The sequence below is a fragment of the Euphorbia lathyris genome, chromosome 3 (genome assembly GCF_963576675.1).
Source record: "Euphorbia lathyris chromosome 3, ddEupLath1.1, whole genome shotgun sequence".
NCBI classification, from domain to species: domain Eukaryota; kingdom Viridiplantae; phylum Streptophyta; class Magnoliopsida; order Malpighiales; family Euphorbiaceae; genus Euphorbia; species Euphorbia lathyris.
In genome coordinates, this window is record NC_088912.1 from 102,796,759 (window position 1) to 102,814,226 (window position 17,468).

At 34.3% G+C, this 17,468-nt stretch overlaps 1 protein-coding gene across 1 annotated transcript; it reads right to left on the minus strand.

Moving 5' to 3' along the window:
• Window positions 1-5,174: 5,174 nt before the first annotated feature.
• On the minus strand, window positions 5,175-9,515 carry LOC136224349 (FAD synthetase 2, chloroplastic-like). The gene is made up of 5 exons (XM_066012676.1): window positions 9,071-9,515; window positions 8,022-8,074; window positions 6,826-6,961; window positions 5,775-5,950; window positions 5,175-5,697 (listed from the first exon to the last, which is right to left on the minus strand). Exons 1-5 carry the CDS (start codon window positions 9,310-9,312, stop codon window positions 5,195-5,197), a joined length of 1,110 nt encoding a protein of 369 aa, XP_065868748.1. The 5' UTR covers window positions 9,313-9,515; the 3' UTR covers window positions 5,175-5,194.
• Between the last annotated feature and the right edge of the window lie 7,953 nt (window positions 9,516-17,468).

Below are 17,468 nucleotides of genomic sequence, written 5' to 3' on the forward strand. Positions count from 1 at the left end.
GTTCGTAAAAGAGCATAATCAGGGGCGGGGACAGGAGGCCTGGAGGTAGGGACGAACAAAATATTTGGTAACCGATGACCAAACCGATAACTGAGCCGAAATCTTAGTTTGGTTCGATTATTTTTACTTTCTGGTTCGGTTCGGTTCGGTTTTAATTTAAGCGAAGTTTTGATAATTGGTTATCGGTTTGGTTATTTCGTAAAAAATGTCGGTTTAACTGAAACCGAACCAAAATTTATATAAAGAAAAAAAAAATCATAATCTTATTTTATATTCCGTAAAAAAAATCCAAGTGTATATACAGGTATATTTAGTTTTGAATATGTGAAATCAATGTTAACATCAATTAAATTCAAAATAAAAATTTACAATGTTTCTTTCACAAAAAATAAATAAATATATTTTCTAGTATAATAACCTATAATATTAAACCTTTAAATTAGAAATATATATATATTTCGATTATTCGGTTGGTAACCAAACAGAACCGAAATTTTTCGGTTAATTAACATTCGGTACCGTTTCTATTCAGTTCGGTCTCTAAAATATAGCTTAATTTGATTTGATTAACCGATAGTTCGGTTCGGTTAGTAACTGAACTGAACCGATGCTCATCCCTAATTGGAGAGGCGCAGCCCTCTCGGCCACCGTAACTACCCCTACCACGGATGGTATTCATCCTCTCGGCGGTTGGAACTATCCTATTATGGAAGGTTTCGGTCCCCTGTTATAAAAAAATTATAATCTTATTTTATATTCCGTAACTATCCCTACAATATGCGTTAGTGCATAATATCGGTACATTAATACCGTGTTTAAAAAAATTATTATTTTAAGGGATTTAGTGAGGTTTTTATCTCTGTTTTGAGGATTTTTATCAGAATTAATTGTTCGTGGCCATATTCATATTTCGAGGGATTTTTAGATATTTCCTTTATTAGTACGGATTCAACACCATTTAAGTATAAAAATAGATTTTAGGTATCAAAAGGCAAACATAATAAAATTTAGGTATGAAAAATATATTATGCTTTCAGGCTGATTTGATTATAAGTTAGTTTGACTCTTAACACCAAGTTTAAAGGGCTAATTACAAATCCAGCCCAACTAAGAGGGGTTATTTATAGATCTAACCCACATTGCTTCCATCTTACCAAATTAGACACTTTCAACCACTTTGGACAAAATTACCCTTAGTTCTATTCGATCGTCGATCTACTCCTGCAAGAGTTGTCGCATTTGCGACGAAATGCAGCAACTGTTGTCGCATTTGTGAGAATGCCACAAATTTTATCACAAATACGACAACAATGGAGGAAAATGGAGAAAAATTCTGGAAAATAGAGGAAATTGAAACGATACCATTACAGATAAAGAAAGAGGCAAGACCAACGAGAAAAGCAGGCGTATAAGCTAAAAACATACAAATTCTACGGGAAATTGAACATAATACATCAATAATCTAAAAAATCGCTAATGATTGTATCAGAAATTGAAGAAGATGAACCGAAGAATAAGAAGAAGAAGTGGATGAAGAAGAAGCAGGAGTAGAGCGATCGATCGAATAGAACTAAAGGTAATTTTATCCAAAATGATTGAAAGTGTCTAATTTGATAAGATGGAAGCAAGGTAGGTTAGATATGTAAATGACCATTCTTAATTGGACTAGATTTGTAATTAACCCAACTTTAAAACTGATCCAAAAAATTTGGACTAAATTGACCTTACATACCAAATTTAAGGACCAATTTAACCCTTTGTTCCAGATAATGCACACCACACCATCATCAAGAATGAAAACAAATTAAGCATAATCAAATTCTTCAATCCCCAAATCCAAACACCTAAAATATTCAGTCAAAACCCAACCCAGCCCACTGTTAATTGGCTCAGGTGCGATTTAACTTAAATTTAAAAATTAAATCTCAAGAAATATATAATTTTTAATAATAAAAAATAAAATATTTAATAAATAAATATATAAATTTATTAATTAATATTATAAGACGGACCAGGTCAAGACTGGTTGTGTTATATTTTATAAATCTCAAACTCGTCTAAAAAATAAGACCTTAGTAGATATGGACCGAGCTGGACCTAGAGTCAATTTTCTTTACCTAAGCTTGATCCAGGGGCATAGATTTAGGCAGACAGGACAAATACTCTGACCCGTGATGAACCAATCTAATTTTACATAATTATATATGATATAAATAATACAAAAATGATAATCATATCAAACTGATTATCTCTTTAAATCATGTTGTCGTGTAATTGACAACTGAAATCAAAGAATTAGTAAGGAATCCCATAACTACCCGTTTGTTGAATCAATATAAACAATTGGCAAAAAGCATTACGATGCTTCTGATTTTGATACATTGAATTTATGATTATTTATTTGGGCTAATTACAAATCTAGTCCAATTAAAAGGGGTCATTTACATATATAATCCACTTTATTTTCATCTTACCAAATAAGACACTTTCAACCACTTTGGACAAAATTACCCTTAGTTCTATTCGATCAATCGATCTACTCCTGCTTCTTCTTCTTCTTCCGCTTCATCCGCTTCTTCTTCTTCTTCTTCTTCTTCTTCTTCTTCTTCTAGTTCTTCTTCTAGTTCTTCTTCTTCTTCGTTTCAACTTCTTCTTCGGTTCATTTCTTCAATTTCTGATACCAATCGTTAGCAATTTTTGAGATTATTGACGTATTATGTTCAATTTCTCATACAAATGGTATGTTTTTAGCTTATACGTTTGCTTTTCTCGTTGGTTTTGCCTCTTTCTTCATCTGTAATGTTATCGTTTCAATTTCCTCTATTTTTCACAATCTTTTTCCATTTTCCTTCATTGTTGTCGTATTTGTGACGAAATTCATCGCATTTCGTCACAAATGCGACAAAAATTGCCACAATTCGTCGCAAATGCGACAACTCTTGTCGCATTTCGTCACAAATACGACAACAATGGAGAAAAATTGTGGAAAATACAAACGATACCATTACAGATGAAGATGAAGAAAGAGGCAAAACCAACGAGAAAAGCAGGCGTATAAGCTAAAAACATACAATTTCTACGGGAAATTGAACATAATACTTCAATAATCTAAAAAATCGCTAACGATTGGTATCAGAAATTGAAGAAGAAGTTGAAACGAAGAAGAAGAAGAAGAAGAAGATCGATCAATCGATCGAATAGAACTAAATGTAATTTTGTCCAAAATGGTTGAAAGTGTCTAATTTGGTAATATGAAAGCAAAGTGGGTTAGATATGTAAATGACACTTCTTAGTTGGGCTAGATTTATAACTAGCTCTATTTATTTTTTATTGAACAAACCATTCCCTGCAAAATTAGTTAGTTGTTAACCTTTAATACAATTAAAAACATGCTATTCATTTCACATGTGTTTGAATTCATGCTTTTTACGGTTTGAAAACTGTTTTCAAGTACCTTTTGGCAATTTTCCTATAATCATATTACAATTTTCCTAAAACTTTTTACAATTTTCCTATAATCATATTACAATTTTCCTAAAACTTTTTACAATTTTCCTATAATCATATTACACATTAAAACTGTTTTCAATTGCCTTCAAACCGTCAAAATTACAAATTTCAAAAACATGTGAAATGAAAAACACTTTATTAACCGAGTTTTATCTTCAAACTGTCAATATACATGACTGTTTTATTTTTTTTTATTTTGAAAGAAATAGCAGCTTTTATATACTATCAGTAGACAGAACAGAAACAAGCATAGGAGGAGGGTAAAACCATTCTCCACGAACAGCACTCGACTCAACCGCTCGAGCTAACAAATGAGCAGCTGAGTTCGCTGAACGTTTAACATAAGAAATGACAACATTGGACAGTTCTCTCAATATACCATTACATTCCGTAAAAATCTCATCAAGATACGAAAAACCAGACGAACCTTTTGATATCGCCTGAACTACAACCAGACAGTCCGACCGATTTTCAACATTGCTCGCCTTCTTGCTCTTCAACCATGATAAAGCCTCCCGAACCGCCATCGCTTCAGCCACCACGGGTTCATACAACCCTCCCAACACACCATTAGACGCAAACATAAATCCACCCCTATCGTCCCGACAAATGAAACCGAAGGAGCAAAACCCTTTATCTATAAACACACCTGCATCAACATTGCAAGCCGACCACCCCGAAACAGGATACGCCCAACGAGCAGCAACCGGAGGACCGACCGGCCGAGAAATGCAACGAGACAGACGAGCAGCCAGCCATTCCTCCCTTTCACTCGACGCAGCCGCAACAATCTGACCGGCCTGATCAGAGGTCCCTAGCCAGACCATTCGATTCCGATTCCTCCACAACGCCCATAGGACGTACGCAACCTTACTAATCAGCCTTCCATCGCAACCACCCGTCCCTGACAGGTCCGATAAAAACCAGCCGAGACAAGAATCAATACCGATCATCCTATCATCACCAAAGAAAACATGCCAAGATAGAACAGCCACCCCACACAATTGAAACACATGATCCTCATTCTCACATTGTTTCTTACAAATCGGACAAAAATTCCCAAGAGAACTATGCCTCCACACTAAGTTGGACATCGTCGGTAAACAACGGGAAGCCAATCTCCAAACAAAATCTTTGACCTTTGGCGCAACCTCAAGCTTCCAAATTCCATTCCAATTAATATTCTGTTGAAAAGGTGGAGGCGATAATGAATTCATAGCAGTTCTATAGCCGCTTCTGACTGAATACTCACCATTTCTTTCCCCAACCCACATCCATCCATCCTCTTTATTCATATTTCTACAAGGAATTAACTCAATTAATCCTTTATCTCGAGTGTTAAAAATCGACGCCAACAGATCAGAATTATTTTATCAACAAATTTGTTTGGAAGATCCGATTAAACATTCGAATAACTGTCAAATTAGTCTGTCCAAATTTCTGTTGAGTAGAGGTAAAACTAATCTTGCTTAATAACATTAGAAGTAAAATTGCATTATTTTATACGTTACTGTCAAATGTGCACTTTTCCGAAAAGCGCTAAGTTAAATTTGACCGAGAATCGCATGTTTTCAAAGACGCTAACTTTTCAATGAAACAATTCATAGAATCCCTAATCAGAAAATGCACACCACCATTTCTAATGCAGCAAGGATTAAAATAAATTAATCTTAATCAAAATTCCTTAATCACCAAATTCAACACCCAAAATGTTCAGATCTTGACAAATTAAGTCACTATTAAGACCTAAATCATCAATTTCTAAATGAATACAATTTGAATCAATGAACACATCACATCTCACTGAATTCTCATTATCAAACATAACAAAACAGTTTTCATATAACCCATTCTTTGGTGCTAGATTCAGCAAACAAGATTTTGAAGCTGAGATCTTCCATCTCCCGTTGTTACTCCTAGTAAATCCTTTCTGGTCTTTTATCATCAACACGAGCCGGTGTCTACGACCTAGTAGTTCCGACACGTATTTCATATTGCCTATAGCTAAAGCATGTCGCACTCGTGTAGACGAGACTTGTCCTCTATCTTTTATGTCCATGTTTTTCGGATCTTTACTTCTGTCCATGACAGAATTTATAATGTATGCACCTATACCGTACTCTTCACATAGGCGTACGAGGTCGGTTGCATCGCCGGCGGCTTTGTACCCGAACCGGTAGTTCTCCCCTGAGACAATCACTTGTTATGACTTTGTACAAGAATATAAACGTTTTACACAGAAAAATTAGGCAATGCTAGTTTACCTGCAACGACTCCACATACTCGGAGCTCTTTCGATAATTTCTCAACGAATTGTTGAGGATTGAGATGTCGGACACTTGAAAATTCGATTTGGAACTCTGATGGAGCTACGTTACTGCAGTATGAAGCCCAAGAGGCGAGAACCCTACTCCGATCACATTTAGCGACTATTGGAGCCCTGTGCAGACAAGTTCATATGTCACAAACAAATGCTATAGTCTAACAAAGATTAAACAGAACAATTTTTAATGTTATAATGCCACGGATTAGCGAAAGAAACTCCACCCAAACATTAGCCAAATCCTATGTTACATGGAAACTCTTCTTCATTAGCGTTCTAAGTTTCGTATCCGTTTCCATTACCGTTTTTTAGCTATAATTTTTAAAAATAACGTTTCCCGATGTCCGCTTCCGTGCAACATAGGCCAAATCTATTCAACGAGCAAAAGAAATACCAAAAGAAAGAAAAAGCATGCTTAAACTAAAGACCATAGTTGTTAAAGGTGCGCCTAAGATTCTAGATGCAGAAGGCACTAGGCCGAGTGCCTTAGGCAGGTACTGTCACTCAGGCGACTGCCAACGTGAGCTTTTGTGCACTACAAGAGGCACGCAATGTCACGCCTATTTGTCACATGGATTTTTTTAGGGTTTTAAAAGAGTTAGATACATGTTTAATCTATATCATTAGAATACACACATCTAGTGTTCAAAATAAACAACAGACTTTGGAGAAAGGCACACCATAACGGAAAAAAGAGAGAGAAAAAGTACGTAACGGGGAAAAGAGAGAGAGATAGATGAAGAATTTGAGGAGAGTGATAAGTGATGAATTTGGAGACTTTTGATGAGAAGTAGCTATTAGTCAACTTAAGATTTACTATTTCATTAAAGACTTGAACTTTAGAATACGGGGTTTATTGCATCTTAGAATGTATAATTAGCGCGCTCTAGGACCCCTTTGCCCCTTAGCACGCCTAGCATAAGTATACTCAAGACGAACCCAATGCATAATGAGCAAGTGCAGAAAAAGGTATAAAAAGGAAGTATCTATACCTGGGCTCCCACCCTAGTACCTCTGCTATACCCACAAAAGATAGAAGATACGGAGTTCCGACTTTCGATGCTTGAATTGCAAGTTCTCGGTGACCAATGTGAAGAGCATCAAACTTTCCAAGAGCTACTATTCCTCCTGCAATAACGTGTCAAAATGGGTTATCGTGTTATGTGAACTAGCCAAGGAATAGTTCTAAAATTAGTATGATATGTGGTACAAGATCAGGAAGGAAGAAGAATGAAGTAAAAAACTTCGATTTTTCCTCAAAATAATGCTCTTTCTGAGAAAAATTCTTACGTAAGGCCCGGTTAACAACTCTTCCGAGCCTAATGCTCCGGTCTGGGTGGTAATGGTGCATACAAAACTACTGTTCAAAACATCGGTTTCGAAGAAAAAGCCCGGGTGATTTAATTATCTGATGCAACTTCTAACGTTGATACCAGTGTCAAACAACCCTGTGATTGAACCGCGGTGTTTTAAATACCGGTTTGTACAACCTCTAACATGGTTAAACATAGCACTAGAATAAGAAACTTTTTAACTAAAGAATGCCCTTTCTGAGGAAAATTCTTATGTAAGGCTCGGTTAACAACTTTTCCGGGTCTAATGCTCCTGTCTGGGTTGTAACGGTGCATACAAAACTGGTGTTCAAAACATGGGTTTTCGAAGCAAAAGCCCCGGTGATTCAATCACCTGATGCAACTTCTAACATTGATACCGGTGTCAAACAACCCTGTGATTGAACATCGATGTTTTAAATACCGGTTTGTACAAGGCTTAATACATTAGGAGCCCCCTCAAATTGCCCAAAAAACCCAACCGACTCTCTGAATTTATAAAGTGTCTCGTTGGCCCCTGAATTTGCTTAAAGTGAACTATTTGCCTCCCCGAACTAGCTTACAGATATCCGTTGGCCCTTGAACCTTAAAGTGTTATAGAATTCAATTTGTCTAAATCCAATATTGTTCTACCACGTGACTTATGGATTTAATCACGTCACTTTAAGCGAGTTTAAGAGGCTAACAAGACAATTTGTAAATTGAGTCAATCAGTTTTTTGGGCCGAGTTCAGGGACTCCTAATGTATTAATCCTAGAAACAATAACAACATTCTACTGATACCATGTAATGTACAAAGTACAAAAGCTCAAAATGAGGTAAACGATGATAAAGTGTAAGAAAGTAAGAAAACGAACCTGCAACTGCGGATAATCCTTCAGAGGGAGGCTCATGATCATCTTCTTGTTGGCTTTGGACAAAGAAAAGTGATCAGCTACTTGACCAAACATGGGAGGCATGTATTAGACAAGTTAAGCACAAATACACATCTTAATAAAGGATTAATTTAGCCACGATGTTTGTTGCTAAGATCAATTTAGTCCAAAATCAAGTTGAATTTGACATCTACAGTCAAATAAGTCCGAATTGGCATATCGAGATGGAAAAATAACACGTATCAAATAACTACCAATCATATATAGTCACCTGTTCTTTTGGGCTAATTTGATTCTAGATGCCAAGTTGAAGGGCCGAATGGATACAAAACTTGATTCTAGACTAAATTGACGCTATTAGACAACTTCAAGAGTTAAATTGATACCCGAACTTGATTTTAGACTAAATTAATCATACTAGCCAACTTCAAGGGCTAAATTTAGGGTTGCTTTGACCTGCTCATGCTCGGCCCATTAGAAAATTGACGAGCTCAAGCTCAACATGTTGTTTGTGGGCTGCTCGCGAGCAGCTCGTTAATTCTGTTCATAAATTTCGCTCGCAAAAACTCATTAATTATGTTTATTTTAAATTTCTTTAATACAAAATCACATAGTTTTGCAACCTACAAAACTAAAATTTACACAACAAAACTATTTTATTTTACATTTCTCCATTTACATAAATACTACTATTAATGAAATAATCGAACCATTTTATTAATCCAACCAAACTTGCTCATGAGCTTATTTGTTTATGAACATTATAATCAAGCCTGTTCATAAACCTATAACCGAACTTGTTCGTGAGCTCTCCGAGTCTGAGTTTCGCTGTGCTCAAGCTTGGGTCATTTATAAATCAAACCGAATAGGGTTGAGCTTTTATCAAGCCGAACACCAATGAGCAGTTCAACTCATTTACAGCCCTAGCTAAATTGATCCTTAATTCTACACATATCAATATTTTCTTAAACAGACAGCTAAAAGAAGCAAAATTCAATCAATTTCCAAAGAGTAAAGAAGAGAAATAGAACCTGAAACAATCGAAAGCAATGGGAATTTCACCGGGGGATTTACACTGGAGACTAGAAGAAGACACCAATCTCTGCTGAAATCGTTGACGATTAGAATGATTATCGCCGATTATGGTTAAATTGGAAGGTCTGAATATGAAGGAAGAGAGCTTGACAATTCCGGTGGAGCAAAACCCTAACCCTAAGTGGTGGTGGTTGCAGTCTCGTAAGTGGTGGGAAATACGAGAGCCACCACCTAACATTGTCGGGTCCTGAGCTAAAATTGCCTCGGATAAACTAAGAGGAAGAGATGGGAAACAAATTTATCGGCGTTAATTGATTTGTTTGGTCTCGGAGGAAGTAGGTAGGACGTGAACACGGTGGTGTGTGGTGGTCGGCATTACACGGTCACCTGTTTAGGTTTTGGGGTTTTGTGGCTCTGCAAAAAGAAAAAGAAAAAGAGAAAAACAGGGTTTCTGAAATTGTCTTCAGCCCAAAACCAACCCATTGATTTTTTTTTTTTGATAACCCATCAATTTAGGTTCAACGTTCAAAATAACATCAATATAGACTTAACGTTTATAATATCAATTTAGGCTTAACGTTACAATATAGCATCAATTTAGACCTCACGTATAAAATAGTACCAATATAGCCTTAACGTTTACAAAATAATACGAATTTAAGCTTAACGTTTTACAAAATATATACAATTTAAGCTAAACGTAATAATTAAATTAATCATATTATATTATTTCCCTATTAACTTTATATGTTGTCTTTTTATTTAGTTTTTTTTTAATCAATCTTTTTATTTAGTTATATATTTTTTATCATAAATGATTTCATGACTACTAAATTTCATTGCTCATGTAATATATGCAAACGGATATTCAGTTACTTTTAGTTTGCATATATTACATGAGCCATGGAATTTAGGAGTCACGGAATGGTTGATGAAAAACGAATATAAGGTTTTAATGGGCAAGAAAACTAATTAATTGTATTATAGGAAAACAATATAATATGGTTAATTTAATTATAACGTTTATCTTAAATTGGATATATTTTGTAAATGTTAAGCTTAAATTCATATTATTTTGTAAACGTTAAGTCTATATTGGTGCTATTTTATACGTGAGAGCTAAATTGATGCTATATTGTAAACGTTAAGCCTAAATTGATATTATATTGTAAACGTTAAGCCTATATTGATGCTATTTTGAACGTTGAGCCTAAATTGGTATTTCTCCAAAAACCTTAGGCCTATTTTGGTACCTTATCCCTTTTTTTTTAAAGGTGTAGGCCAGTAAATAAGTCGAGCCGCTTATGAATAGGGGTGTGCATCGGTGCGGTTTAAACCGCATACCGAATCGAACTGATTGAATTCGGTTTTTTGATTCGTTGTCGGTTTTATTTTTGGGTGTATTTCGGTATCCGGTTCGGTTTGACAAAAAATGTAAAAAACCCCGAACCGTACCGAATTACACATATTTGATATTATTTTATATATGTACACATATTTTTGAATTTATAAGTTTAATTTTGTTTATTTTTGTTGAGATAATAAGCTAATATGAATATATTTTGGAAGTATTTCAAATTTTTTATTGTTGAGGTAAATTTAATGATAATAATTTGTGATATTTATTTATTTATTTTATTTTTTAATTAAATTCGGTTTGTTCGGTTTAAAACCGAACCGCATCGAATATTTCGGTTCGGTTATATTTCGGTTTATATGTTATTCGGTTTGGTGTCGGTGTGAATTATTTTGGTAATTTCGGTATTCGATTTTTTCGGTTCGGTTTGAACCGATACACACCCCTACTAATGAGTGGTTCAGTGGTCGGTTCGATAAAAATTCGGCTTGACTCGGCTCAATTTTTAAACGAGCCACTTATGAGCGTGATTTACTAGCTCGATTCGTAAATGAGCTGAACTTGAGCAGACCAAAGCTCGGCTCGAAAGCTTGCGAGCAGGCTCATAGAAAACTATATAGTTTTGTGTTAGTTCACAAATATCTGAACTTAATATTATTTCATTTGCTACTAAATGAGTTCGTTCACAAACTTTGACGAACTATTTGTAAGCATCTTGTTTATTTATTCACGAATTTTGCTTGTGTGCTTGTTTATGTAAGCAAGCAAACTTCAAAAATATAATTAACGATTTACTCACAAACAATTCGTGGTTAGATAATTTTCTTTATGAACCAAGTTCAAAGAGGATTTTAGACTCGAAGCTCGGCTAGAGCTCATTTATTTTCTAATGAGCTGACCGAACTTGAGAAAGCCAAAGCTCGGTTTGGGTTTGAACTCGTTAATTTTATAGTGAGCTTGCTTGCTACTCATTTATTGGACCATTTTCCCTTCCTTTAACCCTTTTACTTTTACTTTTACCCTAAATATCCCCTTAGGATAAAAGGAAAGTGAGATTACCGAGGTAAAAGAAAAGCAAAGAAAGGGAAACCCAAAGGCTGGTGTAGAGGGATAGAAAAGTTACTCTAGGAATAACAGGCTGATCTTCTCTAAGAGCTCACGTCGATGGGAAGGTTTGGCATTTCGATGTCTGCTCTTCACCATCTGGGATTGTAGTATGTTCCAAAGGTTGGATTGTTCGTCCATTAAAGCGGCACTTTACTAACTAAAGATTTTTAACCTCCATCCATGTTTTGCTAAAAGAAAAAGGTGGAAGTTTTTAATATCTAAAAAACCATCCCACCCACCTTCTTTCAGCAGGTCAAAGCTCGGCTCGGCTCGGTTACAATCTTACTTTCAACATGTTGTTGAATCTTTATGTTTGACTGTTAGTTTAGGGATAATAGCTAGTGGACATGTTTAGATTCAAGTCGGACAATCTGAATAATTCTAACCAAAAGCTCCCTACAATATCTGCAAGAGGCATATTTACGGAATAGGGGCAATGCAAAAACCGGGCAAGATAAAGAGGCAAATATTCACATTAATAACATACAGACAATTCACACCAATCACACATAACAACAAAATAATAACAACACAGAAACGGACACGATATATGAATAATGCACAAATGATTTATTAATCCAAAGACATCAACAATACTCCTTCAATGCTCCATCAGTAGTAGTAGTAGTAGGCTCAATCCGATTTTACACTAAACTCGATCGAGTCCATATTATATTTACTTTAGGATCGGACATGACTGAATGAAAGCAAGAAAACCGAGTCTAACTCGCCCGACTAATATATATTTATATTATAAAAATTAATTAGAAATAATATCAAACTATAAATATGAGCCATAAAAATATAATAAAATTTTATTTTAGTTAATTAATTAAATAAAACTTAATAAAGATAATTTTATATAACAAAAAAAATTAATTAAAACACATATATAAAACGTATATAATATAAGGGAAGAGCGGACCAGGTTGAGTTTGAGCTTACAAGACAAATCACAAACCCAACTCGTTTTATGTGCGAGCTTGAGTGGGGCCGGGCTCGACTAGACCAATTCTAAGCTCAATCCATGAGAGGCGGGCTTGTGGACTCGTGAACAAGTTTAGTTGAGATTTAACAATAGATCTACAATTAATTATTGATTTTTTTTGTATTTAATCTTCAATTCATATAAATCCTTTATAAAATGTAGGGGTAGCAACGAAGTGGAGACATAGTGATACATATAAAAAACGGATTTGAAGGTTTTGATCGTAAACCTATAAAGATGTTCTTCTCAAGCCTATGCTTGAAGGAGTGAATCCCAAATGAACAAGAAGATAAAGCTCTAATGGAGGCTAAAATTGATTAATATGATAAAAGTTGTGATTCATTACAAATAAAAAGGATTATATACCTCTTCTTAAGATAAGTTAAAAATACTAAAATGCCCCCATTAGGGTTACAAGCTAATAAAAGAAAATAGGGATAAGATGGAGATAGGTAGTACAAATGGTAAAAAGGAAAATAAGCGTAATGGAAAACAGTAAATATGATAGTGGCAAAACAATTATTTAGGAGATGCCAGCCCTTGTCCCTTCAATCTTCAGTTTGGCGATTAAGGCAGCCAACATGTCGAGTCACATCCCACACGGCGTATGGGTGCCTTGATGCTTTCACATGGCCTTTTGTCCTGTCCTCACACGATCTCGCGTGCCGAGCGGTTAATGACACGCCGAGTTGAATGTGACTCACTGCGTCGTTACATTTCTGGTTTTTGAGTCATATTGGCTTGCCCTCACACATCGTGTGGCCTGAAGCACATGGTGTGTGAGGCAGTTTTGCAGCCTTTAGCGATTTGACTCCTTTCTTTGGGCTCGTGTTGAAAATGTATACATCACATAGTTACATTTTTACTCTGATTCAACTCTTGTGAGGATAAATATGACAAAAAATTCTATTAAAAATTTCGTGATTTTTTCTGTTTCATTCCCAACTTGTAGATCCCACATGTAACATGTAACAAACAATTTCCAAAAATAACAACTAATTATTTACTTTTTTGAAATGTAATAGTAAATTTCGATATAAATAATTTAAAAATTACAATCTAGAAGTACATCAAAAGAGCTAAATCTAAATTTGTATTTTGATATATCATGATAGAATAATACTATATTTGTTTCATATTACATGTCTTTCTAGAGATTCTTTTTTTGTTTCATTACACATGTCATTTTATATGATCAGTACTCCTTAAGTCATATTTTTTCCTGCTATAAAACGCGGATTTATGAAAATTAATTAGAATAATGGACTTATTATAGAATAAAAAAATAGTGGAATCAATAAATAAGAGGCAACAATGTCTTTTCTCTAATATTCTTAATTTCTATACAACTCTCTAAAACGACATGTAATATGAAACAGATGGAGTAATATACAGTACTCAAACTGTTTTTTTTGTCGGAGGTTAATATAAGATATATGATGGGGCCTTAACTATTAGTTCAAGATTTTAGTTAAGACCCAATCATATATATTATATTAACCTCCGACACAATTCATTTGGTGTGTGACGCTAATATCAGCGGGAGCCCCAACATTAAACCATGACTCTGATACCATATTGAATATACAACAGCCATAGAAAAGATATATTGTGTTTAATGAATTTCCCTCAATCAGGGTTGATTATAGATAGAGCCTTTTATATATATATATATATATATATATATATATATATATATATATATATATATAATAGATTACACGAGTTAGAGTTTAACTAGGATTGACAATACGTAATATAGATAAACATAAACACTAGTTATTAAATAACTCTAAATAAATCTAACAGTTATCTGTTAGTATCTGATGATAGATAAAGAAATATTTAACAATAATTATTCCAACATTTTTAACATAACGATAGAAAACAGACTTCAATCGGAATCGACTTTAAAATCTTTTTCTCAATAATGATTCATCTCTAAATACAACTATTTGAAAAATTATATATATCTTCCCATTGCGTCGGGTCTCGAAAGAAATGTGACTCCCCCCAACCCTTGTCACCCCCTACTAGAATACATGATTTTAGAATAATAAAGGCTTAATACATCATTTGCCTCCTGGACTTGTCCAAAAAACTTGATTGGCCCCCTGAACTTTCAAAACGTCCCGATAGCTCTCTGAACTTGCAAAAAATGTTTAGTTAGCCCCTTAAACTTGCGTAAAATGTAATCATTTGATCACTCGGTCGCAAAAAAGTAAGTTAAATGCGGAATACGTATTGTACGAGTCTTAAAATGTTATTACATAATTAAAAATTAAATTAAAAATGAAGTTATTACTTGCTCAACTATACAACTTGTCTTCTCTAATATTAGAACTGCATACCTCGATTTTGGTCGTTTTTTTTAAGACTCGTACAATACATCTTCCGCATTTAACTTACTTTTTTGCGATCGAGTGATCAAATGATTACATTTTATGCAAGTTCAAGGGGCTAACTGAACATTTTATGTAAGTTCAGGGAGCTATCAGGACACTTTAAAAATTCAGGGGGCCAATCAAGTTTTTTGAACAAGTTCAGGGGGCAAACGATGTATTAAGCCAATAATAAAATTATATTATAAATACCCATGGAATAATAAATCATGTACTTTTATTTTAATTGAGTTTAATAATCATAGCTAATTATTTAATTAGTGTGAGAGGATGCTTTCTTTTTAATTAAAGTTTGTTGCTAGGTCCAACATTAGGTGTTACATATCAATTATTTGGTGGTTATTATTACAAATTGGGGCACTTCAACTACCAAATCAGATGTACAACATTTAAAATTCAAATTATTTGGTACTAAACAAGCATTATCAAATTAATTTGGGATAAAGTGTAAAAATAACACAACGTTAGGGCCCGTTTGTTTTACCTACTGTTTGTTGTTGCTGTTTGTTGTTACGGTTTGCTGTTTGCTGTTACGATTTGCTGTTGCTGTTACAGTTTGCTGTTTACTGTTTGAAAAGGCTGCTTTTCGAAAAAGCATAGATTCCCTGCTTTTGTAAAATGCTGCTTTTCGGGTGTAAAAGGCAAACAGGAGATCACTAACCAAACACCCAATGCTACTTTTCAGATGTAAAAGGCAAACAGGAGGTCACTAACCAAACACATAAAACTCTCCATTTTGAAGTGAAAAGGCAAAAAGGAGCATGAAAAGGAGCAACCAAACTCCCCCTTAATTGATAACCGATTTTATCTCTAACATCAATAATATTGCAATTTTACATGTTCAAATGTTGACAAATTGGAAGTTTAAAAAATAATTCATCAAACTGTTTTTTCAGTCATGAATCTTGTCATCTATGCTTCACATGTGCGATATTTTATCGCTCATTAATAACAAATTACACACACATGAATAACGTGAAAAAAATAAAAAAAAATATACTGTATTTTGTACGAATTGAACAAGAAAATCCAAATATCCTGTCCAATTTAAAAATATTAATCTCCAATTCTATTACTAAATCACAAAAAATGTGATTTTTTTTATAGAATTAACTGATATATAACTGGTGCATAATGTTAGAAGTAAAATTGCTATTGACTGCCAACGTTAGGAGTAAAATTGCACCATTTGAAATGTTAGGGTAAATTGCTCCTAACCGTCGATGTTAGGGGTATTTTGATAGCAACGAGTAGGGTCTCCGCTGGTAGTGCCAATCCCAAACCCTTACCTGTATATTTTTTCATTCTCCATATCCGTCTCATTACAGATATACTTTATGCATCTCATACCCGTCCCATTTAAATCGTGGATACCCGCGTGTACTTTTATTCGTTGAGGATCAATGCATAAAACAAAAATATTACAAATTTAACAAAAGATAAATTTAATAAAGTATCTATAAATAATTTTATCTACAAATTTAACAAATATTCCGAATTCAAAAATTCTAAATCAACCTTATTCAATGGCTTAGTGGTAAAATCAAGGGATAATGTATCAAAATAGACTTATGATTTTTGGAAAAGTATCAATTTAGGCTCAACGTACAAAATAATACCAATATATGTCTAATGTTTAAAAAATTGTACCAATTTAGGCATCGATAATGGATTGGACACGTCATTGATATTACTCCATTAAGTTCTGATTTCTCCCTCCACAGAACTTAACGTAGTAATATCAATGACGTGTCTCATTCCGTTATCGAGGCCTAAGTTGATACCATTTTTTAAACGTTAAACCTATATTGATGCTAGTATTTTGTAGGTGGAACCTAAATTGATACTTCTCCAAAAACCATAAGCATATTTCGATACTTATCCCTAAAATCAATGGATGAAAGTCATATATATTGGTGGGTACTCTAACGGGGCGTTTGGTAGGATAAGGATAAAGGTTGAGATAAGGATAAGGATAAAGGTTGTGATAAGGATAAAGATAAATAGTTGAGATAATGATAAAAATATGATAGTCGAGAATTATTATTCAACGTTTGGTATGCGGGATAGAGATAAGAATAAAATAATACATTTTACTATTTTAACCTTATTTAAACTACATAACATTAATTTGAGGGATAAGATGGACTTTTTCATCCTATTAAAATCGCAAGAGCTTATCTCACCTCATTATCCCACCCCCTCTTGCGTATAGGATTTGAGGGATAAGAGGCTTATCCCTCGTCTGTCTCACTTTTCTATCTCCCAAACAAATATGGAATAACTTATCTCGTGTTTTTTTTATCCCTATCCTACCTTCTATATCATTTCTAATAAACACCACATAAATATCCATCTTATATCCATCACGGGTATTATTTTGAGTCCATACCCGTCATATACCCTTTTATATAGGGTAACGACAATTTTATTAGGATCGGATAGTACCGGGTATCTGAGAAAGTGTACCTATTCCTACTCTCGTCTGGATAGAGTGTCTCGTTACCTCTAAACTTGTCTCTTAGAAGTGGTTTTGAACT